The sequence below is a fragment of the Numenius arquata genome, unplaced genomic scaffold (genome assembly GCF_964106895.1).
Source record: "Numenius arquata unplaced genomic scaffold, bNumArq3.hap1.1 HAP1_SCAFFOLD_957, whole genome shotgun sequence".
In the NCBI taxonomy this organism is placed as follows: domain Eukaryota; kingdom Metazoa; phylum Chordata; class Aves; order Charadriiformes; family Scolopacidae; genus Numenius; species Numenius arquata.
Window position 1 is genome coordinate 1 of NW_027414982.1, and position 23,175 is coordinate 23,175.

Here is a 23,175-nt window from a genome sequence, read left to right on the forward strand (position 1 = left end):
GGGTCGTTCACTCTGGATCCTACTGATGCCCCCCCCCCTACACCTGCCCGGTTTTTTCCCGCGGGGGTGTCTCAGAGCGGGTGTTTTTCTCTTCCCCCCCCCCCTCCCCAGCGTACGCCAACAAGGCGCTGCTGTCGCTGTTCGGGGCGGAGATGCTGCTCAAGCTGTACGCCCTGGGCCCCCCCGTCTACTTCAGCAGCTTCTTCAACCGCTTCGACTGCTTCGTGGTGTGCGGGGGGGTGCTGGAGACGGCGCTGGTGGAGCGGGGCTGCATGGAGCCCCTCGGCATCTCCGTCCTGCGCTGCGTCCGCCTGCTCCGCGTCTTCAAGGTCACGCGGTGAGTTGGGGACACACACACACACACACACACACACACACACGGATCCCTCCCACTGATACACACACCCCCCCCCCCAAATCCCCACTGACCCCCCCCCCCAGACCTCACCCAACGCCCCCAACCTCCACGTCCCCCCCCACCCTGTGTCCCCCCCAAACCTCTGTGTCCCCCCCAACCCTCCGTGTCCCCCCCAACGTCCCTGTCCCCCCCAAACCCCCATGTCCCCCCCCCACCGTGTCCCCCCCAACCTCCATGTCCCCCCTTGACCCTCTGTGTCCCCCTACTCTGTGTCCCCCAAACCTCCCTGTCCCCCCCAAACCCCCCATGTCCCCCCCCACCGTGTCCCCCCAACCTCCCTGTCCCCCCAACCCTCTGTCCCCCCCACTCCGTGTCCCCCTCCAACCTCCCTGTCCCCCCAAACCCCCACATCCCCCCCAAACCTCCGTGTCCCCCCCAAACCCCCACATCCCCCCCCACCGTGTCCCCCCCAAACCCCCACATCCCCCCCAAACCTCCATGTCCCCCCCAAACCTCCATGTCTCCCCCTGACCCTCTGTCCCCCCCCAATCTCCCTGTCCCCCCCCACCTTCCACTTCCCCCCCAAACCTCCACGTCCCCCCCCACCCTGTGTCCCCCCCAAACCCCCATGTCCCCCCCGACCCCCCACATCCCCCCCAAACCTCCGTGTCCCCCCCAAACCCCCACATCCCCCCCCCACCGTGTCCCCCCCAAACCTCCATGTCCCCCCCAATCTCCCTGTCCCCCCCCACCCTGTGTCCCCCCCCAAACCTCCGTGTCCCCCCAAACCTCCACGTCCCCCCCAAACCTCCGTGTCCCCCCAAACCCCCACATCCCCCCCAACCTCCCTGTCCCCCCCAAACCCCCACGTCCCCCCCAAACCTTCGTGTTCCCCCCAAACTTCCGTGTCCCCCCAAAACCCCCACATCCCCCCCACCATGTCCCCCCCAACCTCCCTGTCCCCCCCAAACCCCCACATCCCCCCACCTCCGTGTCCCCCCAAAACCTCCATGTCCCCCCCGACCCCTCTGTGTCGTCCCCCCCCAGCCTCTGCATCCTCCCCCCAGCTCCCCCCTCCCAGTGCTCCCAGTGACCCCAGTCCCCCGCAGGCACTGGGCGTCGCTGAGCAACCTGGTGGGGTCCCTGCTGAACTCCATGAAGTCCATCGCCTCCCTCCTCCTCCTCCTCTTCCTCTTCATCATCATCTTCGCCCTCCTGGGGATGCAGCTCTTCGGGGGCAAGTTCAGCTTCGACGAGACCCAGACCAAGCGCAGCACCTTCGACACCTTCCCCCAGGCCCTGCTCACCGTCTTCCAGGTACCCCCAAAATCTGGGGGGGGGGTCCCCAAAATCTGGGGGGGGGGGGCTGAGACCCATGGGGAGACCCTGAAACCCATGGGGGGAGTCCTGAGACCCCCCAAAACCAGAGGGGGACACGGGAACCCCTGGGAGAGCCAGGAGCCTGGGGAGGGGGGACGTTGAAGGCTCTGGAGGACCCCGAGAACTGGGGGGGGACCCCAAGATCTCGGGGGGGCCCCAAAACTTGGGGGGGAGTCTGGACCCCATGGGGAGACCTGTGGGGGACCCCCAAAACCAGAGGGGGACACGGGAACCCCTGGGAGAGCCAGGAGCCTGGGGGGGGGGACGGGACGTTGAAGGCTCTGGTGGACCCCGAGAACTGGGGGGGGGACCCCAAGATCTCGGGGGGCCCCAAAACTTGGGGGGGAGTCTGGACCCCATGGGGAGACCCTGAGACCTGTGGGGGACCCCCAAAACCAGAGGGGGACACGGGAACCCCTGGGAGAGCCAGGAGCCTGGGGAGGGGGGGACGTTGAAGGCTCTGGAGGACCCCAAGACCTGGGGGGGGGACCCCAAAACTTGCTGGGGGGGGACACTCTGGACCCCACGGGGAGACCCTGAGACCTGTGGGGTTCCCCAAAGCCCAGGAGCCACACCCCCCCCCCCAACATACCCCCTGTACCCTGAGGGGGGGAGAACTGGGAGGCGGCGGCAGCGTACTGGGAACACTGGGAGGGGTGTACTGGGGCGGGGGGGGGGGACACGGGACACACGCTGAGGTTTTGGGGTGACCCCCCCCCCCCCCACCAGATCCTGACGGGGGAGGACTGGAACGCGGTGATGTACGACGGGATCATGGCCTACGGCGGCCCCGTCTTCCCGGGAATGCTGGTCTGCGTCTACTTCGTCATCCTCTTCATCTGCGGGAACTGTGAGAGCCCAAACTGGGAGCACTGGGAGGGACTGGGAACGGGGTAACGGGGGGGTGGGGGGGCACTGGGAAGGACTGGGAACGGGGTAACTGGGTGGAGGCTGGTGTGGGGGGACACCGGGAAGGAGAAGGTGGGGGGGGCGGGAGCAGGAGCGAACTGAGAAAGAGGGATATTGGGGATACTGGGAGCACTGGGAGGGACTGGGAACGGGGTGGCTGGGGGGGGTTGGTGTGGGGGGACGCCGGGAATGAGAATGGGAGTGTGGGGGGGACGAGAGCAGGAGTGATCTCAGCACGGGGGGGGTACTGGGAGGGACTGGGAGTAGGGTGCGGGGGGGGACAGGGACTGGGAGGATACTGGGAGGGACTGGGGGTAACTGGGAGAGACTGGGAACGGGGTAACTGGGGGGGGCTGGTGGGGGGGGGGACACCGGGAATGAGAATGGGAGCGGGGGGGGGGATGGGAGCAGGAGTGATCCCAGCATGGGGGGGTACCGGGGGGGGGGGGGGTGGGGGCACTGAGGTATACTGGGAGGACACTGGTACTTACTGGGAGCACTGGTTGCCCCTCCCTCCCCGCAGACATCCTCCTCAACGTCTTCTTGGCCATCGCCGTCGACAACTTGGCCGATGGCGACAACATCAACTCGGGGGGGGACAAAAAGTGAGTGGGGGGGGGGCACCCAGACCCCTGGGTCCCCTTTTTGGGGGGGGGGGGGGTGTCCCCATTTTGTGTGTGGGGGGGTGTCCCCTTTTTTGGGGGGGTGGGGGGGGTGTTCCCCTGGTGACCCTTCTTCCTCCCCCCAACCCCAGGGAGAAGGTGGAAGCCGGTGGGGGGGGCCAGGACGTGAGCGTGAAGGTGAGTGTGTGCCCCCCCCCCCCCCCCCAAAAAAAAGTTCACGCCCCTTGCACGCCCCTTGCACACTCGTTCACGCTCAAACCGCCCCCCCCCTTTTCTCCCCCCGCCCCCAGGTTGAGGGGGAGCAGGAGGAGGAGGAAGAGGAGGAGGAAGAGGGGAGCGAGGAAGGTGGGTGTCACCCCCGGGGGGGGGTCCCTGGGGGGGTTGACACACCCCCACCCCCCCCCCCGGACGCCTGGGTGCCGTTGCAGGGGAGGAGGAGGCGGGGGGGGAGCGGGACAGTCTGGGGGGGCCCCGGCTGGAACCCCCGGAGGAGCCCCCCAAGACCAAGGTGGTGCCGATCCCCGAGGGCAGCGCCTTCTTCCTGCTGGGCAGCACCAACCCGTGAGGAACTGGGGGGACTGGGAGCACTGGGAGGGACTGGGAGGGCTGGGGCTGGAGGACTGGGAGCACTGGGAGGGCTGGGGGGACTAGGAGGGCTGGGGCTGGGGGACTGGGAGCACTGGGAGGGCTGGGGCTGGGAGGACTGGGAGCACTGGGAGGGCTGGGGGGACTAGGAGGGCTGGGGCTGGGGGACTGGGAGCACTGGGAGGGACTGGGAGGGCTGGGACTGGGAGGGCTGGGAGCACTGGGGGGGCTGGGGCTGGGAGGACTGGGAGCACTGGGAGGGACTGGGAGGGCTGGGGCTGGGGGACTGGGAGCACTGGGAGGGCTGGGGCTGGGGCCACAAACTGGGGATACTGGGAGTACTGGGAGGGCTGGGGCTGGGGGACTGGGAGCGCTGGGAGGGACTGGGAGTGCTGGGGCTGGGGGGACTGGGAGAGCTGGGGCTGGGGGACTGGGAGCACTGGGAGAGCTGGGGCTGGGGACACAAACTGGGGATACTGGGAGCACTGGGAGGTCAGCACCCAGTGAGGACCAGGGACATTCGAGGGGAAACTGGGGGGAACTGGGACTAACTGGAATTGGGGGGGGGAGGGAACCAGCTGCAGGGGGGACCTGGGAGTGTCTGAGGGAGAACTGGGAGGGAGGGGGAACAACTGGGAGCAACTGGGAGTAACTGGGAGCACTGGGAGGGATGGCACACGGTGGGGACCGGGGACACTCGAGGGGAAACTGGAGGGAACTGGAGAGAACTGGAATTGGGGGAGGGGAAGCAGCTGCAGGGGGGGGGGAGCCAGGAGCGCTGGGGGAGGGTCTCCCGGTAAACTGGGGAGTAACTGGGGAGTAACTGGGAGTAACTGGCGCAGGCTGCGGGTGCGGTGCCACGCCCTCATCCACCACCACGTCTTCACCAACCTCATCCTCGTCTTCATCATCCTCAGCAGCGTCTCCTTGGCCGCCGAGGACCCCGTCCGCGCCCACTCTCCCCGCAACCACGTGGGAGACTGGGACAAACTGGGATAAACTGGGACAAACTGGGGGGGGGGGGTGTGTGAGCGTAGCCACCAGATGCTCATTTAGGAGCAGAAATGGAGGGTTTTGGGGGGGGGGATTCTGAGGGTGTTGGGGGGGGGAATGGGTTTGGGGGTGTTTGGGGGGGTCGGGGGAGGTTTGGGGGGGTTAAAGGGGGGTGGGGGGGGGTCGGGGGGGGGGTTGGGGGGGTGTCAGGGTCACCCCGTTTTCCCCCCACCCCCACCCCGTCCCCCCAGATTTTGGGCTACTTCGACTACGCCTTCACCTCCATCTTCACCGTGGAGATCCTGCTCAAGGTATTGGGGGGGGGGGGGGGTGTCCCCAGGGGTTTGGGGGGACCCCCAAGAAGGGGTGGGGGATCCCCGATGTTGGGGTTCACCCTCTCCCCCCCCCCCCCAGATGACAGCGTTCGGCGCTTTCCTGCACAAAGGCTCCTTCTGCCGCAACTGGTTCAACCTCCTGGACCTGCTGGTGGTCGGCGTCTCCCTCATCTCCTTCGGCATCCAGTGAGCACTGGGGGAACTGGGAGGGTGACTGGGAGCACTGGGAGGGGGACTGGGAGAACTGGGAGGGGTACTGGGGGAGCTGGGAGCACTGGGAGGGGGACTGGGGGAGCTGGGAGCACTGGGAGGGGGACTGGGAGCACTGGGAGGGGCACTGGGGGAGCTGGGAGGGGTACTGGGAGGGGCACTGGGGGAGCTGGGAGCACTGGGAGGGGCACTGGGGGAACTGGGAGCGGGACTGGGGGAGCTGGGAGCACTGGGAGGGGCACTGGGAGCACTGGGAGGGGGACTGGGGGAGCTGGGAGGGGCACTGGGGGAGCTGGGAGCACTGGGAGGGGGACTGGGGGAACTGGGAGGGGCACTGGGGGAGCTGGGAGCACTGGGAGGGGGACTGGGGGAACTGGGAGGGGCACTGGGGGAACTGGGAGGGGTACTGGGAGGGGCACTGGGGGAGCTGGGAGCACTGGGAGGGGGACTGGGGGAGCTGGGAGGGGCACTGGGGGAACTGGGAGCACTAGGAGGGGGACTGGGGACACCGGGAGGGTCACCGGTACGGTTACTGGGAGCAGTGGGAGGTCACCAGTATGGTCACTGGGAGCACTGGTTTCCCCGGCAGCTCCAGCGCCATCTCGGTGGTGAAGATCCTGCGGGTGCTGCGGGTGCTGCGGCCCCTGCGCGCCATCAACCGGGCCAAGGGCCTCAAGGTGCCCAACTGGGAGCACTGGGAGCACTGGGAGGGATACCCCGGGGCGTGCCGCAGGCCGTACTGGTGCCACTGGGTTCCCTGGGCGTGGGGTGGGGGGCGTTACTGGTGTCACTGGGGTGGTGGGACTGGGAGCACGGGTGTTCCCCGGGTCCCTTGTCCCCTTGCCCCTGTGCCTCCCGTGTCCCCCCCCTCCCCATGTCCCGTGTCCCTGTCCCCTGTCATGGCTCCGTGTTCCCGTGTCCCCCCGTGGACAGCACGTGGTTCAGCGTCCCCCGTGTCCCGTGTCACCTGTCCGTGTCCCCCCGTCACGGCTCCGTGTCCCCGCAGCGCGTGGTTCAGTGTCCCCGTGTCCCCCTCGTCCCCGTGTCCCATGTCACCTGTCCCTGTCCCCCAGCCCATGTCCCCCCCCCGTCCCCGTGTCCCCCCGTGTCCCCCCCATCCCCGTGTCCCGTGTCACCTGTCCGTGTCCCCCCGTGACGGTTCCGTGTCCCCGCAGCACGTGGTTCAGTGCGTCTTCGTCGCCATCCGCACCATCGGCAACATCATGATCGTGACGACGCTGCTCCAGTTCATGTTCGCCTGTATCGGGGTCCAGCTCTTTAAGGTTTCCCGGGGACACACACACACACACACACACACACACGACACACCCCACCTGACACCCCCCCCCCCCAGCCCCCCAAGAGGGGCTGGGACCCCCCCCCCTTTGACCCCCCCGCCTTGGTTTCCCCAGGGCAAGTTCTACAGCTGCACCGACGAGGCCAAGCACACGCCGGGGGAGTGCAAGTGGGTGGCTTCCCACCCCCACCCCAATATTGACCCCCTGCGTGTGTCCCTGTCCCCCCCACCCCGTGCTCACAGGCGATGCCTGGGCTCTGTGTGTGTGTGTCTGTGTCTGTGTCTGTGTGTGTGTGGGGTGTGTGTCTGTGTCTCTGTGTCTGTGTGTCTGTCTGTGTCTGTGTGTGTGTGTGTGGGTCTCTGTGTGTGTGTCTGTGTGTGTGTGTGGGGGGGGGTGTGTGTCTCTGTGTGTGTGTCTGTCTCTGTGTGTGTGTCTGTGTGTGTGTGTCTGTGTGTCTGTGTGTGTCTCTGTGTCTCTGGGTGTGGGGGGGGGGTGTGGGGGGGTCTGTGTGTCTCTGTGTGTGTGTCTGTGTCTGTGTGTGGGGGGGGTGTGTGTGTCTGTGTGTGTCTGTGTCTGTGTGTGGGTGTCTGTGTGTGTGTGTCTCTGTGGGTGTCTGTGTGTGTGGGTGTCTGTGTGTGTCTGGGTGTCTGGGTGTGTGTCTGTGTGTCTCTGTGTGTGTGTCTGTGTGTGTGTCTCTGTGTGTGTGTCTCTGTGTGTGTGTCTCTGTGTGTGTGTCTCTGTGTGTGTGTGTCTGTGTGTGTCTCTGTGTGTGTGTCTCTGTCTCTGTGTGTGTCTCTGTGTGTGTCTCTGTGTGTGTGTGTCTCTGTGTGTGTGTGTCTGTGTGTGTGTGTGTCTGTGTGTGTGTGTCTGTGTCTGTGTGTGTGTGTGTGTGTGTGTCTCTCTCTCTCCAGGGGTACCTTCCTGGTGTACAAGGACGGGGACGTGTCACACCCCTCGGTGCGGGAGCGCCTGTGGCACAACAGCGACTTCAACTTCGACAACGTGCTGGCGGGGATGATGGCGCTCTTCACCGTCTCCACCTTCGAGGGGTGGCCCTCGTGAGTCCCGGGAGGTGGCGGTGACAAGAAGGTGACAAGGCCAACCCCCCCCGACACACACCAGCCTTGGGGACACCCCCTCAAAGTGTGTGTGTGTGTGTGTGTGTGTGTGTCCCTCCTCCCCAGGCTGCTGTACAAAGCCATCGACGCCAACGCGGAGGATCAGGGCCCCATCTACAATTACCGGGTGGAGATCTCCATCTTCTTCATCGTCTACATCATCGTCATCGCCTTCTTCATGATGAACATCTTCGTGGGTTTCGTCATCATCACCTTCCGGGCGCAGGGGGAGAGCGAGTACCGCAACTGCGAGCTGGACAAGAACCAGGTGACAACAAGGGGGGGGGGTGTCCCCCACACCGGGGACAGGGGGCAGGGGGGGGGTCGTTCCCTCTGGATCCTTCTCTGTAGAGGGGGTCGTTCACTCTGGATCCTACTGATGGCTCTGTGGGGGGGGTGTCACTCTGGATCCTTCTCCGTGGGGGGGTCGTTCACTCTGGATCCTACTGATGGCTCCGTAGGGGGGGGTGTTCCCTCTGGATCCTTCTCCGTGGGGGGGTCGTTCACTCTGGATCCTACTGATGGCTCTGTAGGGGGGGGTGTCACTCTGGATCCTTCTCCGTGGGGGGGTCGTTCACTCTGGATCCTACTGATGGCTCCATGGGGGGGTCGTTTCCTCTGGATCCTTCTCCGTGGGGGGGTCGTTCACTCTGGATCCTACTGATGGCTCTGTGGGGGGGGGTGTCACTCTGGATCCTTCTCCATGGGGGGGTCGTTCACTCTGGATCCTACTGATGGATCCATGGGGGGGGTGTCACTCTGGATCCTTCTCCGTGGGGGGGTCGTTCACTCTGGATCCTACTGATGGCTCTGTGGAGGGGGGTGTGTGTGTGTGTTCCCTCTGGATCCTTCAGGAGGTGGGGGGGCTTGTTCCTTCTGGATCCTTCTCCGTGGGGGGGTCGTTCACTCTGGATCCTACTGATGGCTCCGTAGGGCGGGGTGTCACTCTGGATCCTTCTCTGTGGGGAGGGTCGTTCACTCTGGATCCTACTGATGACTCCGTGGGGAGGTGGCTCACTCTGTCCCCTCCCCGGTGGGGCTGTGCGGGGCGGGGGGGGTGACAGCGATGTGTTTGTGTGTCGTGTCCCCCCCCCGCAGCGGCAGTGCGTGGAGTACGCGCTGAAGGCGCAGCCCCTGCGCAGGTACATCCCCAAGAACCGCAGCCAACACCGCGTCTGGGCCATGGTCAACTCCACCGCCTTCGAGTACATCATGTTCGTCCTCATCCTCCTCAACACCATCGCCCTGGCCGTGCAGGTGAGGGGGGGGGACACACACACACGACACCTGGGGACACTTTGGGGGGGGGGGGGACACACACACGGTCCTTAACTCGTGTGTGTGTCCCCCCCCCTCCCTCCCTCCCCCCAGCACTATGAGCAGTCCAAGCCCTTCAACTACGTGATGGACCTGCTCAACATGGTCTTCACCGGGCTCTTCACCGTGGAGATGGTGCTCAAGATCATCGCCTTCAAGCCACGGGTGGGGGTTCCTCGCACGAGGAAGGGGGGGGAGGGTGTTGCACGAGGAGGGGGGGAGGGGTCTCGCACGAGGAGGGGGAGGGGGTGTCACAGGAGAAAGGGGGTTCTTGCACGAGGAGGGAAGGGGGTCTCACACGAGGAAGGGAGTTCTCACACAAGGGGGAGTTGCGCAAGGAGGGGGAGTTGCACAAGGAGGGGTCTCGCACGAGGAAGGGCGGTGTCACGAGGGGGAGTCGCACGAGGAGGGGGGTGTGTCACAGGAGAAAGGGGGTTCTTGCACGAGGAGGGAAGGGGGTCTCACACGAGGAAGGGAGTTCTCACGCAAGGGGGAGTTGCACGGGGGGGTCTCGCACGAGGAAGGGCAGTGTCACGAGGGGGAGTCGCACGAGGAGGGGGGTGTTGCACAAGGAGGAGGGGGGTTATCACGCAAGGAAGAGGGTTGCACAAGGGGTGTGTTGCACGAGGAGGGGAGTCGCACAAGGGGGGGTGTTGCACAAGGAGGAGGGGGGTTATCGCGCAAGGAAGAGGGTAGTTGCACAAGGGGTGTGTTGCACAAGGAGGAGGGGGGTTATCGCACAAGGAGGAGGGGTTTATCGCGCAAGGAAGAGGGTAGTTGCACAAGGGGTGTGTTGCACGAGGAAGGGGAGTTGCACGAGGACGGAGAGTCACACGAAGGGGGGGGGGTGTCACACGAGAGTCTGTGGCACGAGGAAGGGGCTGTCGCACGAGGAGGGGGGGGGTTCTCTCACGACGGGGGGGGGGAGGCCCTCACTTTCCCCCCCCCCCCCCCGTCCCCCCAGCACTATTTCTGCGACGCCTGGAACACCTTCGACGCGCTCATCGTGGTGGGCAGCGTGGTGGACATCGCCGTCACCGAGGTCAACGTGAGTCACCCCCCCCCCCACACTGTGTCCCCCAAAACCCGGGGGTGGGGGTGTCCCCCCAACACCCGTGCGTGTCCCCTCCTCACCTCCACGCTCATCACCTCTGTCTTCCTCATCTCCATCATCATCATCATCGTATCTCCATCCATCCGTGGTTGCTCACGCCTGCGTGCGACAGAACGGGGGGCACGTTGGTGAGGTACGGGGGGGTGGATCCTAGGGGGGGAAGTGGGGGGGACAGGGGGGGGTTTTGGGATCCCCCTCACCCCCTGTGACCCCCCCACACTCCCCTCCCCGCAGAGCTCGGAGGACAGTTCCCGCATCTCCATCACCTTTTTCCGGCTCTTCCGCGTGATGCGGTTGGTGAAGCTGCTCTCCAAGGGCGAGGGAATCCGCACCCTGCTCTGGACCTTCGTCAAGTCCTTCCAGGTTTTGGGGGGGGGGGGGTTTGGGGACACAATGGGGGGGGGGGGGGGGTGACACAATGAAGGGGGGGGACACACACACTTTGTGACACACACACACCCCACACCCCCCCCGGGCTCTGTCCCCCGCAGGCCCTGCCCTACGTCGCCCTCCTCATCGCCATGATCTTCTTCATCTACGCCGTCATCGGGATGCAGGTGGGGTGTGTGTGTCCCCCCCCCCCAAAATGTCACCACCCCCCCGTGTCCCTCCACAGTGTCACCAACCCCTGCCACCCCCCCCCCCCCCCCGCCGTGTCCCCCCACCCACCCCAGACCTTCGGGAAGGTGGCGCTGCAGGACGGGACCCAGATCAACCGCAACAACAACTTCCAGACCTTCCCCCAAGCCGTGCTGCTGCTCTTCAGGTTGGGGGGGCTCTCTGGGGTCTGGGGTGGGGGGGGCTATGGGGTCTGGAGGTGCCCTATAGGGCCCGGGAGGTCCCTATGGGGCACAACGGGCGCTATGGGGCGCTGTGTGGGGCGCAGCTGTGCCACAGGGGAGGCCTGGCAGGGACCACGCTATGGGTTAGGAGGGGTTCTGCAGGGGCTCTCTAGGGTTTGGGGGGGGGCTGTGGGGTGTGGAGGTGCCCTATAGGGTCCGGGAGGGCTCTATGGGGCACAGCGGGCGCTATGGGGCGCTGTGTGGGGCGCAGGTGTGCCACGGGGGAGGCCTGGCAGGAGATCATGCTGGCCAGCCTGCCCGGGAAACGCTGCGACCCCGAGTCGGACGCGGGGCCAGGGGAGGAATTCACCTGCGGCAGCAACTTCGCCATCGTCTACTTCATCAGCTTCTTCATGCTCTGCGCCTTCCTGGTGAGCCCCACGGCACTGCCCCACAGCGCTGCCCCACGGCGGTGCTGCCCCACAGCGGCGCTCACCCGCTGCCCCACACCGGCACATCCCCGCTGCCCCACAGCACCACGGCCCACCTCCTTGTTGTGCCCCCAAAACACCACTTGGCCCAGAAGAACAGCGTAAAGGCCCTGCCCCACAGAAACAGCCCTGCCCCACAGCAAGAGGCCCTGCCCCACAGTAAGAGCCCTGCCCCACAGCAACAGCCCTGCCCCACAGCAAGAGGCCCTGCCCCACAGCAAGCGTCCTGCCCCACAGCAACTGCCCCACCCCACGGCAAGAGCCCTTGCCCTATATTAAGAGTCCTGCCCCATAGTAAGAGCCCCTGCCCCACATATCAACAGCCCCTGCCCCACAGCAACAGCCCCCTAACGCACCGCAAGAGTCCTCCCCGTAGCAAGAACCGATGCCCCGCAGCAAACAGCCCCGCCCCACAGGAGCCCTGCCCCATAGCAAGACCTCCCCCTGCCCCACAGCAAGAGCCCTTGGCAGAAGGGGGGGTGTGTGTGTGTCCCCCTCCCTTTTCCCCCCCCCCCCCCAGATCATCAACCTCTTCGTGGCCGTCATCATGGACAACTTCGACTACCTGACGCGGGACTGGTCCATACTGGGCCCCCACCACCTGGATGAGTTCAAACGCGTCTGGTCCGAGTACGACCCCGCTGCCAGGTCTGTCACCCACACACCCACACACACCCACACACACACCCACACACACACCCCCCACTTTGACACCCACCCCCCCCCCCCCGATCCGCCGCAGGGGCCGCATCAAGCACCTGGACGTGGTGACACTGCTGCGGCGCATCCAGCCCCCCCTGGGCTTCGGGAAGCTCTGTCCCCACCGCGTGGCCTGCAAGGTGGGGGTCGGGGGGGACACACAGCGGGGAGGGGACACGTCTGTTTGTGTGTGTGTGTGTGTGTGTGTGACACCCCCACCGTCGCAGCGCCTGGTGGCCATGAACATGCCCCTCAACTCGGACGGGACCGTCACCTTCAACGCCACCCTCTTCGCCCTGGTCCGAACCTCCCTCAAGATCAAGACGGAAGGTGGGGAGTTGGGGGGGGGGGATTTGTGACAGGGGTGGGGACACCCCAATATGTGTGTGTGTGTGTGTGTCCCCACCATTTCCCTGCTGTGGTGGCCACCAGGGAACTTGGACGTGGCCAACAAGGAGCTACGGGCGGTGGTCAAGAAGATCTGGAAGAGGACGAAGCCCAAGCTGCTGGACGAGGTCATCCCCCCCCCAGAGGGTGAGTCCTTTGTGTCATCTGTGTGTGTGTGTCTGTGTCCCCCCCCACACCGATGTCACCGTGTGTCCCCCCACCCCCTCCTCACCCCACCCCTGACGCTGTCACGCAGAGGAGGAGGTCACCGTGGGCAAGTTCTACGCCACCTTCCTCATCCAGGACTATTTCCGCAAGTTCCGGCGGCGGAAGGAGCGGGGGATGTTGGGCCCCAACGCCGGGCCCAGCAACGAGTGTGCGCTGCAGGTGGGCGCGGGGTGTGGGGGGGTCACCGTCCGTCCCCCCCCACCTTGTCACAGTCCCCCCTCCCACCTTGTCACCGTGTCCCCCTCCCCTCCCCAGGCCGGGCTGCAGACGCTGCAGGCGCTGGGCCCCGAGATGCGGCGGGCGCTGAGCTGCGACCTGGAGGGGGGGGAGGAGGAGGAGGAGGGTCCCGACCACCCCCCCCAGGAGGAAGAACACCTCACCTATGCCGTAAGCCCCGCCCCCTTCCTCCTCTCCAGGCCACGCCCACCGACCACACCCACTGACACACCCACACCCTTTCTATTTGCAGCCCCCCGAGACCCTCTACGGCTCCGCCCCCAGCCCCCCGCCGCCCCCCAGCCCTGCCCCCATGGAGGGGGAGGACCCCGCGCCCCCCCCCCACACGGTCACCCACCGCCGGGGGCAGCAGGTATGGGGCAGGGGGGGAGGGGGAACATGTGGGGTGTGGGGGGGCGTGGGGTGGATGCGGGGGTCCCCACGGCCCTGTGTGCAGGCGGCACTCGGAGGAAGGGGGGCAGGAGGAGCCACCCCCCCCCGAGGATGCGGAGGAGCCGGGAGACATCAGCCACGAAGAGGAGCTGGAGGGGCCGCCCCCCCGCCACCGCTGGGGGGGACACAGGTACTGCCACCCCGGCCCCTGGGGGGGGGGGGTGGGGGGTGGGTTTGTCCTTGTTATTGGGGTCCCCTAATGGCTCCTTGTCACCCCCCCCCCCCCCCACAAGGCTGCTGGGGACCCTGCCTGCCCCCCAGCCCCCGCGTTGGGCGGGAGAAGGGCCGCGGGGGGGGTCTCTGCCGCTGCCCCCCCGACACTTCGCCCTCCACAACGGCCCCCTGGAAGGGCAGCAGCTCAAGCGGCGCCGGCTCCTGCCCCCCACCCCTGCCGGTAGGGGCGGGGCCTGCGGGGAGAGGGCGGGGCTTAACAGGAGGGGGGGTGGGGCTTATTGGGGGTTACAGAGAGGGACCTTATAGGGAGGGGTGGGGCTATGGGGGCGGGGCTTAAAGGGAGAGAGCAAGGCTTAAGGGGAGAGCTGGGCTGATGGGGTGGGGCTTGTAGGGGCGGGGCTTACAGGGGGTGTGGCTCTTTAAGAGGGGCGGGGCTTGTAAACAGCATGGCTTACGGGGAGGGGGTGTGGCTTACAGGGAGAGAGCAGGGCTTACGGGGAGGGGCTTGTGGAGAAGGGGCGGGGTTTATTGGAAGGGGGTGGGGGCTTGTGAAAAAGGGGAGGGGCACCCATGGAGGCGTGGCTAAGGGGGGGGGCGTGGCTTCTCCCAGGCCGGAAGCCCTCCTTCACCATCCAGTGCCTGCGGCGCCAGGGCAGCTGCGAGGACGAGCCCATCCCGGGCACCTACACCCCCTCGGGACCCGCCCGGCCCCAGGTACCACCACGGGGGGGGGGTGACACACACATGTATCACACCCCCCCCCCCCCCATACACACACTGACATGCTCCTGTGCCCCCCCTCACCCCCCAGGGCTACAGCAGCTCCGACACCTGGCGCCTGGGGGGCTCCACGCAGGCCTGGGCCAGCGCCCCCCCCGCGCGGCCACGTTCTCTACGCCCCCCTCATCCTGGTGGAGGGGGGTCCTCCTCCGGCGGCGGCGGCAGCAGCGGGCCGGGGGGGCGGCGGGGGGAGCCTCCCCCCGCTCTCCCGCTGGTTCCTGGGGGAGCACGGCGCCCCCGGCTCCCTCCACCTGCGTCCCTGCGAGGGGCTGGCCCGCGGCTCGGCCGACAGCCTGGTGGAAGCCGTGAGTGAGAGGGGAAGGGTGGTGGTGGGGGGGACGACGACGACGACACAACAAAGACACGCGGCCGCAGCGTATCTCCCCCCCCCCCAAACCCCCCCTCCCCAGGTGCTGATCTCGGAAGGGCTGGGTCTTTTCGCCCGCGACCCCAAATTCGTGGCGGTGGCCAAGCGGGAGATCGCCGACGCCTGCGACATGACGATGGACGAGATGGAAAGCGCCGCCGCCGACCTGCTCACCCGCCGGCGCCACCGAGGCCACGCCCCCGGATACGCCCCCAGCCACGCCCACACCCCCGGCCACGCCTCCTCCTCTTCTGCCGCCGCCGCCATTTACAGCGACGAGGAGCCGCTGCGCCCCCCGCCGGCGGAGGAGGAGCTGGCGGACGAGATGGTGTGTGTGGGAGGGGGGGTGTGAGGGGGGAGAGGGGCTCACAGGATAAAAATAAAAGAAATAAAAGCAGAGTGTGGGGTTTTTTTGGTTTTTCCATCGAAAAGAAGTGCGGTGGGGTTTCACCTCGAGGAGGAGGAGGGGGGGTGTCTCAAAAAAAAAAAAGAGTTTTACCTCAGAAATGGTGGGGTTTGGTTTTTTTTTCCTAAAAGGAGGAGTTTACCTCAAGTGAAGCGTTTTACCTCAAAAAAGGGTTTGTTTGTTTTTTTTTTTTACTCGAAAGGAGTTTGCCCCAAAAAAACTGTGTGTGTTTTTTTTTTTCTAAAAGCTGGGATTCACCTCAGAAAAGAGGAGGGTTTGGTTTTTTTTTTTTTTTTGCCTAAAAGGAGGGATTTACCTCAAAAATGGTTTTTTTTCTAAAAGGGTGGTTGCCTCCATTAAGTGTTTTACCTCAAAAAAAAAAAAAAGGTGTTTTTTTTTTTTTCCTAAACACAGGGGATTTACCTCAAAAAAAGGAGGGATTTACCTCAAAAAAAAAGGAGGGATTTACCTCAAAAAAAAAAGGAGGGATTTACCTCAAAAAAAAAGGAGGGATTTATCTCAAAAAAAAGAGGAGGGATTTATCTCAAAAAAAAAGGAGGGATTTACCTCAAAAAAAGAGGAGGGATTTACCTCAAAAAAAAAGGAGGGATTTACCTCAAAAAAAGGAGGGATTTACCTCAAAAAAAAAGGAGGGATTTACCTCAAAAAAAGGAGGGATTTACCTCAGAAAAAAGGAGGGATTTACCTCAAGTGTTTTACCTCAAAAAAAGATTTTTTTTTTTTTAACGAAGAAAATGGAGGGGGTTGCCTCAAAAAAAGGCACTTTTGCCTCAAAAAAGGGTTTTTTCCTCAGAAAAAGGAGGAGTTTGCCTCAAGAAATGGGAGGGGGTTTATCTCAAAAAAGGGAGGGTTTTTCTAAATGGAAGAGGTTGGCGTCAAAAAAAGGGTTTTGCCTCAAAAAAAAAGTGTTTTACTTAAAAGGGAGAGTTTTACCTCAAAAAAGGGAGGGTTTTACCTGAAAAAAAAAAAAAAAGGGTTTTAATCTCCGGGAAAAGGGGACCCTGAGCTCAAGGAGGGGAAAGTTCCTCCAAAAAGGAGTTTGGTTTTTTTTTTTCCTCAGGGAAAGGAATATTTACCTCAAAAATGAGGCTTTTTCCTGAAAGGAAAAAAAAGCAGGGGGTTTACTTCAAAAAATGAAAGTTTTACCTCAGGAAAAGGTATGTATCCTCTTATAAAGGTAAATACCCTCACGGAGAAATATCTTACGTAACGAAAAGGGAAGTTTTTACCTCAGGAAAATTAAACTTTACCTCAGAGAGGTGGGTTTTACCTCAAAAAAGACAGGTTTACCTTAGGAAGGGGGATTTTATCTCCGAAAAAATGGGGGTTTTTACCTCAGGAAAGGTAAATTTTACCTCACAGAGGTGGATTTTACCTCATGGAAAAGGCTTTTTACCTCACAAAAGGGGCGTTTTACCTCAAAAAAAAGGTAATTTTTATCTCGCACAAAAAGGTTTTACCTCAGGAAAGATTTTTCAACTCGAGGAGGTGGATTTTGCCCTCAGAAAAGGGGATTTCACCTCAAAAAAGGGGAGTTCACTTCAGAAGAGAGTTGTTTTTTACCTCAGAGAAGGGCATTTCACCTCAGAAAAGGGGATTTCGTGTAAGAAAATGAGACCTCACGTCAGAAAAGGGGATTTTTCCTTCGGAAAAGGTGGATTTTACCTCAGAAAAATAGGATTTTTACCTCACGGATGATTCTTTTTACCCCCAAAAAGGGTCGGGCGCAGGGGATTGAAGGTCCCGGCCGCCTCCACGACATCCGGGTAGTGACGCCCCCCCCAGCCCCCCCCCTCGCGCCGCCGCCCGCCGCCGCCACCACCACCACGTGCCCGGAACCCCAGCCCCGCCCCGCCCCGCCCATTGGCGGAGAGCGCAACCAATGGGGAAGCGCCTGGAGGCGCAGGGCCCGCCCCCCCCCCCCAGCACACGACCGCTGCGCATGCGCAGTGCGCCCCCACCAAAATCACCCCCCCCCCCTTTTTTAGCCTCCAAAGTTTAATAATAATAAAAAAAAATCATAATACAATAAAATAAGGGCGCCCCCCGCCCCCCCCCCGCTACAAAGAGCCCGAGACTTGTTAGTGTCGGGGGGGGGGGGAAAGAGGGAGGGGGGCCCCCCCAAATCTGGCCCCCCCCCCCCCCCCCAACCCACCCCCCCCTCCTCCTTGACCCCCCCCCCTCCCCCCCCCCCAAATCCTATAAAAAACGCGGGGGGGGGGTGGGTGGTGGGGGGAGGGGCTGGCCCTGCTGTGCTGATGGGGGGGGGGACACACAACCCCCCCCCCCCCCCCCAATTTGTGTGTGTGTGTGCGCCCCCCCCCCCCGGGGCTTAACGATACAAAAGAAATCAACTCAAATAATTACATCGCGGGGGGGGGGGGGGGGGTTTGAGGAGGAGAAAGGGGGGGGATTTAAGGGGGGGGGGGGGGCGGCACAGGGTTGGGGGGGGGGGGGTCCAGCACAGTCTTCCCCCGCCCCCCCCCCCCCATTCCCCCCCCCCCCACCGCCCCCCCCCTCCAGGAGCATTCCGGCTGGGCTGGGGGCTCCAGGTCACGAGTCCTGGGGGGGGGGGGGGGTGTAAAGGTGTTGGGGGGGGGGGTGTAAAGGTGTTGGGGGGGGGACGACACCCCCCAACCCATAATTCCCGCCCCCCCCCCCCCCCCCCAATTCCTCTTGGGACCCCCCCCTCACCACATAACACCCCCCCCCTCCCCAACACCATAGACACCCCCTGGCCCCATAGCCCGCCCCCCCCCCCCCCTGGAGCCCCCCCCCACCCCATAGCCCCCCCCCTCATACTCCTTTTGGACCCCCCCACCCCATAACCACCCCATACTCCTTTTGGACCCCCCCCCCGGACCCATAGCCCCCCCCCCCCCTCACCCCCATAACTCCCCCCCATACTCTTTTTGGGGACCCCTCACCCCATAGCCCCCCCCCCCCCCCCATAACCTCTCACCCCATAGACCCCCCCTGGCCCCAAACCCCCCCCCCCTCACCCCATAACCCCCCCATACTCCTTTTGGGACACCCCCGCCCCTCACCCCATAACTCCCCCCCCATACTCCTTTCGGGGACCCCCCCACCCCATAGACCCCCCCTGGCCCCATACCCCCCCCCCCCCTTCACCCCATAGACCCCCCCTCACCCATAACCCCCCCCCCATGACTCCTTTTGGGACCCCCCCCCCAGCCCCATAGCCCTCACCCCATAACCCCTCACCCATAACCCACTACCCCCCCCCTACTCCTTTTGGGGGACCCCCCCCACCCCATAGACCCCCCCCTGGCCCATAGCCCCCCACCCCCCTTCACCCCATAACCCCCCCCCCCTTCACCCCATAACCCCCCCCCATACTCTTTTTTGGGGACCCCTCACCCCATAACCCCCCCCCCCCAATCCCCCCCCCTCCCTACCCCTAACACCCCCCCCCCCCAAATTCTGGGTATCCCCCCGCCCCCCCCCAACTCACCCCGGGGAGGTGGGGTCCGGGCGGGGGGGGGGCTGTCACGGGGGGGCCCCCCCCTCGGGCCCCCGACTCCTCTTTGGCTCCAGCTCCTCCTTGGGCAGGGGGGGCAGGTCCCCCCGCTCCCCCCCCCCGCCGCTTCCGACGTCTCTCGGGGTCCCGGCCGCGGGTACGAGCCCCCCGACGCTCCGCCTGCTCCAGCTGGGAACGGGGGGGGGGGGCACCCCATTAGTCCACATACCCCCCACCCCCAAAACTGGGGGGGGGACCCCCTGAAGGGGGAAGTTTGGGGTCCCCGGGGGGGGGGGAATTGGGGGCCCCGGGGACATTTTGGGGTCCCGGGGGGGGGGCTTTGGGGTCCCCGGGGGGGACGGACTGGGGTCTCCAGGGACATTTTGGGGTCCCCGGGGGGGGGCTTTTGGGGTCCCCGGGGACATTTGGGGGTCCCCGGGGGAACTTTGGGGTCCCGGGGGGGGGGCTTTGGGGTCCCGGGGGAACTTTGGGGTCCCTGGGGGGGGAATTGGAGGCCCTGGGGACATTTTGGGTCCCCGGGGGGGGGGCTTTGGGGTCCCCAGGGGGGGATTTTAGGATCCCTAGGAGGGGGGATTTTTGGGGTCCCCAGTGACATTTTGGGGTCCCCGGGGGGGACATTTTGGGGTCCCCAGGAGGGAAATTGGGGTCCTCAGGGGGGGGATTTGGGGCAGTTTTGGTGGATCCTGGAGGTGATTTTGGGGGTTGGGGGGGGGGGTCCCTGAGGTGATTTTGGGGGTCCCTGAGGTGATCTGAGGTGATTTTTTGGGGATCCCAGAGGTGATTTTGGGGGTCCTTGAGGTGATTTTTTTGGGGGTTCTTGAGGTGATTTGGGGGTTCCTCAAGGTTCTTGAAGAACTTTTGAGGTTCTCCTGCAGGTGATTTGACAAAGTTTTTTTGGGGTCCCTGAAGGTGATTTGGGGGGTCCTGGGGGTGCTTTGAGGTATTTTTGGGGTCCCTGAGGTGCTTTGAAGTGATTTTTGGGGTCCCTGAGGTGATTTGAGGTGATTTTGGGGGTCCTTGAGGTGATTTTTTGGGGGTTCTTGAGGTGATTTTGGGGTTCCTCAAGGTTCTTGGAAGAACTTTTGAGGGGTCTCCTGGAGGTGATTTGAGAAGGTTTTTTTGGGGTCCCTGAGGTATTTTTGGGGGGTCCTGGGGGTGCTTTGAGGTATTTTTGGGGTCCCTGAGGTGATTTGAGGTGATTTTTGGGGTCCTTGAGGTGATTTTGGGGGTTCCTCAAGGTTCTTGGAAGAACTTTTGAGGGGTCTCCTGGAAGTGATTCGTGAAGGTTTTTTGGGGTCCCTGAGGTTGATTTTTGGGGGGTCCTGGGGTGCTTTGAGGTATTTTGGGGTCCCTGAGGTGATTTGAGGTGATTTTGGGGGTCCTTGAGGTGATTTGAGGTGATTTTTGGGGTCCTTGAGGTGATTTTGGGGGTTCCTCAAGGTTCTTAGAAGAAGTTTTGAGGGGTCTCCTGGAGGTGATTTGAGAAAGTTTTTTTGGGGTCTCCGAGGGTGATTTTGGGGGGTCCTGGGGGTGCTTTGAGGTATTTTTGGGGTCCTGAGGTGATTTGAGGTGATTTTGGGGGTTCTTGGGGTGATTTGAGGTGATTTTTGGGGTTCCCAGAGGAGATTTTGGGGGTTCCTTGAGGTTCTTTGGAGAAGTTCTGAGGGAGCTGGGGATGTTCTGGAGAAGTTCTGAGGACGCGAGGCGGGGGGTTTTGGGGTGAGGGTGGGATATTTTGGGGGGGGGGGAGGGGGGGGGACACCATGGGGTATTTTTGGGGGGTACCTGGAGGAGGAGACGGAAGAGGGGGAGCGGTGGGGGGGGCGGGAAGCCTGGAGCAGCCCTCCAGATGCTCTGGGCCTCGTCCAAGGTGACCTCCAGGAGATCCCCCTCCAGCATCAGCTCCTCCAGCGCCCGCCGAGGGGCCTCCCCCAGCTCCAGCACCGGGCCCTGCAGCCGCGGCAGCGCCACCAGCAGCCCCTCCAGCTCTGCGGGGACAATCGGGGGACATCAGGGGACACCACGGCACCACCAGGAGAAGGTGGCACCGAGGGGGACACCACGGCACCCAGGAAAACACCGTGGAGGACACAGGACGTGGGGGACACCACGGCACCACAAGGAGAAGGTGGCACCGAGGGGGAAACCACGGCACCCGGAGAACATGAGGACATCAGGACATGGGGGACACCACGGCACCACCAGGAGAAGGTGGCACCGAGGGGGACACCATGGCACCAGGAGAACACCACGAGGACACCATGGGGACATCAGGACATGGGGGGACACCACGGCACCACAAGGAGAAGGTGGTGCTGAGGGGGACACCAAGGGGAAAGCAAGGGGACACCATGGCACCAGGAGGACACCATGGGGACACCATGGAGACACCAAGAGGACACCATGGGGACACCATGGCACCAGGAGGACACCATGGGGACACCATGGAGACACCACAGGGACACCGAGGGGACACCACGGCACCACGAGGACACCACAAGGACACCAAGGGGACACCATGGCACCAGGAGGACACCATGGAGACACCAAGGAGACACCAAGGAGACACCACGGCACCACGAGGACACCACAAGGACACCATAGGGACACCACAGGGACACCGAGGGGACACCATGGCACCAGGAGGACACCCATGGGGACACGATGGAGACACCAAGAGGACACCATGGGGACACCATGGCACCAGGAGGACACCATGGGGACACCATGGGGACACCATGGCACCACAGGGAGACCGAGGGGGACACCATGGCACCACAGGGACACCATGGGGACACCGAGGGGACACCACGGCACCAGGAGGACACCATGGGGACACCACGGGGACACTATGGCACCAGGAGGACACCATGGGGACACCATGGAGACACCAAGAGGACACCATGGGGACACCATGGCACCAGGAGGACACCATGGGGACACGATGGAGACACCAAGAGGACACCATGGGGACACCATGGCACCAGGAGGACACCATGGGGGACACCATGGGGACACCAAGAGGACACCATGGGGACACCATGGAGACACCAAGAGGACACCATGGGGACACCAAGAGGACACCATGGGGAGACCATGGCACCAGGAAGGACACCAAGGGGACACCATGGCACCACAGGGAGACCGAGGGGGACACCATGGCACCACAGGGACACCATGGGGACACCGAGGGGACACCACGGCACCAGGAGGACACCATGGGGACACCACGGGGAGACCGAGGGGACACCGTGTGCTGAGGGGAACATGGGATCCCATCCCACGAGAACCCCAGGATCCAGTAGATCCCAGTGCCCCCCCCCCCCCCAGATCCCAGTGCCCCCCAGTGCCCCCCCCGCACTCACCGGAGGGGAGGGGGGCCGTTCTTCTCGGGGGTGGGGGGGTCCCCGTTCTCCTCACCGACACCTGGAGGGGGGGGGGGGGGGGGCACAGGGGTTACCGGGGGGATGGGGGGAAGTCAGCCCCACATCCTGCCCCACATCCTGCCCCACAGCCCCAATACCCACCCCAGAACCAGCCCCACATCCAGACACACCCCCCCAAAAAACCCCCCCAGCCCCACATCCCGCCCCCCCCACACCCCTCCAGCCCCACATCCAGCCCCACATCCCACCCCAATACCTTCCCTCCAGCCCCACATCTAGCCCCCCCCAGCCCCACATCCAGCCCCCCCCACACCTCCAGCCCCACATCCAGCCCAATACCTTCCCTCCAGCCCCACATCCCACCCCACATCCCGCCCCAATACCTTCCCTCTAGCCCACATTCCAGCCCCCCCTACCCCTCCAGCCCCACATCCTGCCCCTCCAGCCCCCCCCAACCCCCACATCCCGCCCCAATACCTTCCTCTAGCCCCACATCCAGCCCCCCCTACCCTCCAGCCCCACATCCTGCCCCTCCAGCCCCCCCCAACCCCACATCCCACCCCAATAGCTTCCCTCCAACCCCACATCCCGCCCCTCCAGCCCCACATCTAGCCCCCCCACCACTCCAGCCCCACATCCCACCCCAATACTTTCCCTCCAGCCCCTCATCCAGCCCCCCCCCACCCCTCAGCCCCACATCCCACCCCAATACCTTCCCTCCAGCCCCTCATCAGCCCCCCACTACCACTCCAGCCCCACATCCAGCCCCCCACCACCACTCCAGCCCCACATCCCACCCCAATACCTTCCCTCCAGCCCCTCATCCAGCCCCCCCCACCCCTCCAGCCCCACATCCTGCCCCACTGATCCCCCACCACCACTCCAGCCCCACATCCCACCCCAATACCTTCCCTCCAACCCCACATCCAGCCCCCCCCCACCCCTCCAGCCCCACATCCTGCCCCACCGATCCACCACCACCACCCCTCCAGCCCCACATCCTGCCCCACTGATCCCCCACCACTCCAGCCCCACATCCCACC

At 64.0% G+C, this 23,175-nt stretch overlaps 2 protein-coding genes across 2 annotated transcripts in view; one reads left to right on the top strand and one right to left on the bottom strand.

Annotated features, from left to right (window-relative positions):
* Positions 1-111: 111 nt before the first annotated feature.
* On the top strand, positions 112-15,169 carry LOC141478311 (voltage-dependent L-type calcium channel subunit alpha-1F-like; the record flags this gene model as incomplete). Its single annotated transcript, XM_074167416.1, is given in 37 exon segments — positions 112-337; positions 1,468-1,675; positions 2,468-2,588; positions 3,171-3,252; positions 3,402-3,447; positions 3,561-3,615; positions 3,699-3,831; positions 4,698-4,827; positions 5,100-5,159; positions 5,263-5,369; positions 5,983-6,070; positions 6,569-6,676; positions 6,806-6,858; positions 7,603-7,749; positions 7,876-8,077; positions 8,908-9,066; positions 9,181-9,291; positions 10,091-10,174; positions 10,353-10,373; positions 10,475-10,603; positions 10,732-10,797; positions 10,915-11,006; positions 11,294-11,453; positions 12,034-12,161; positions 12,256-12,352; positions 12,440-12,542; positions 12,645-12,746; positions 12,856-12,986; positions 13,083-13,214; positions 13,297-13,390; positions 13,473-13,626; positions 13,730-13,890; positions 14,281-14,384; positions 14,482-14,538; positions 14,540-14,755; positions 14,861-15,005; positions 15,069-15,169. Coding segments are annotated over 37 exon segments (4,313 nt in total), but the record flags the coding sequence as incomplete, so codon positions are not given.
* Positions 15,170-18,754: 3,585 nt separating this feature from the next.
* The window catches only part of LOC141478313 (lysine-specific demethylase 5C-like), a gene marked incomplete at its 5' end in the record, with an annotated part of 25,313 nt that continues 20,892 nt past the window's right edge, over positions 18,755-23,175 (bottom strand). Inside the window, 4 exon segments of the mRNA XM_074167417.1 lie at positions 18,755-18,841; positions 18,843-18,914; positions 20,532-20,734; positions 22,112-22,172. Of these exon segments, the coding sequence (XP_074023518.1) occupies positions 18,755-18,841; positions 18,843-18,914; positions 20,532-20,734; positions 22,112-22,172 (423 nt within the window).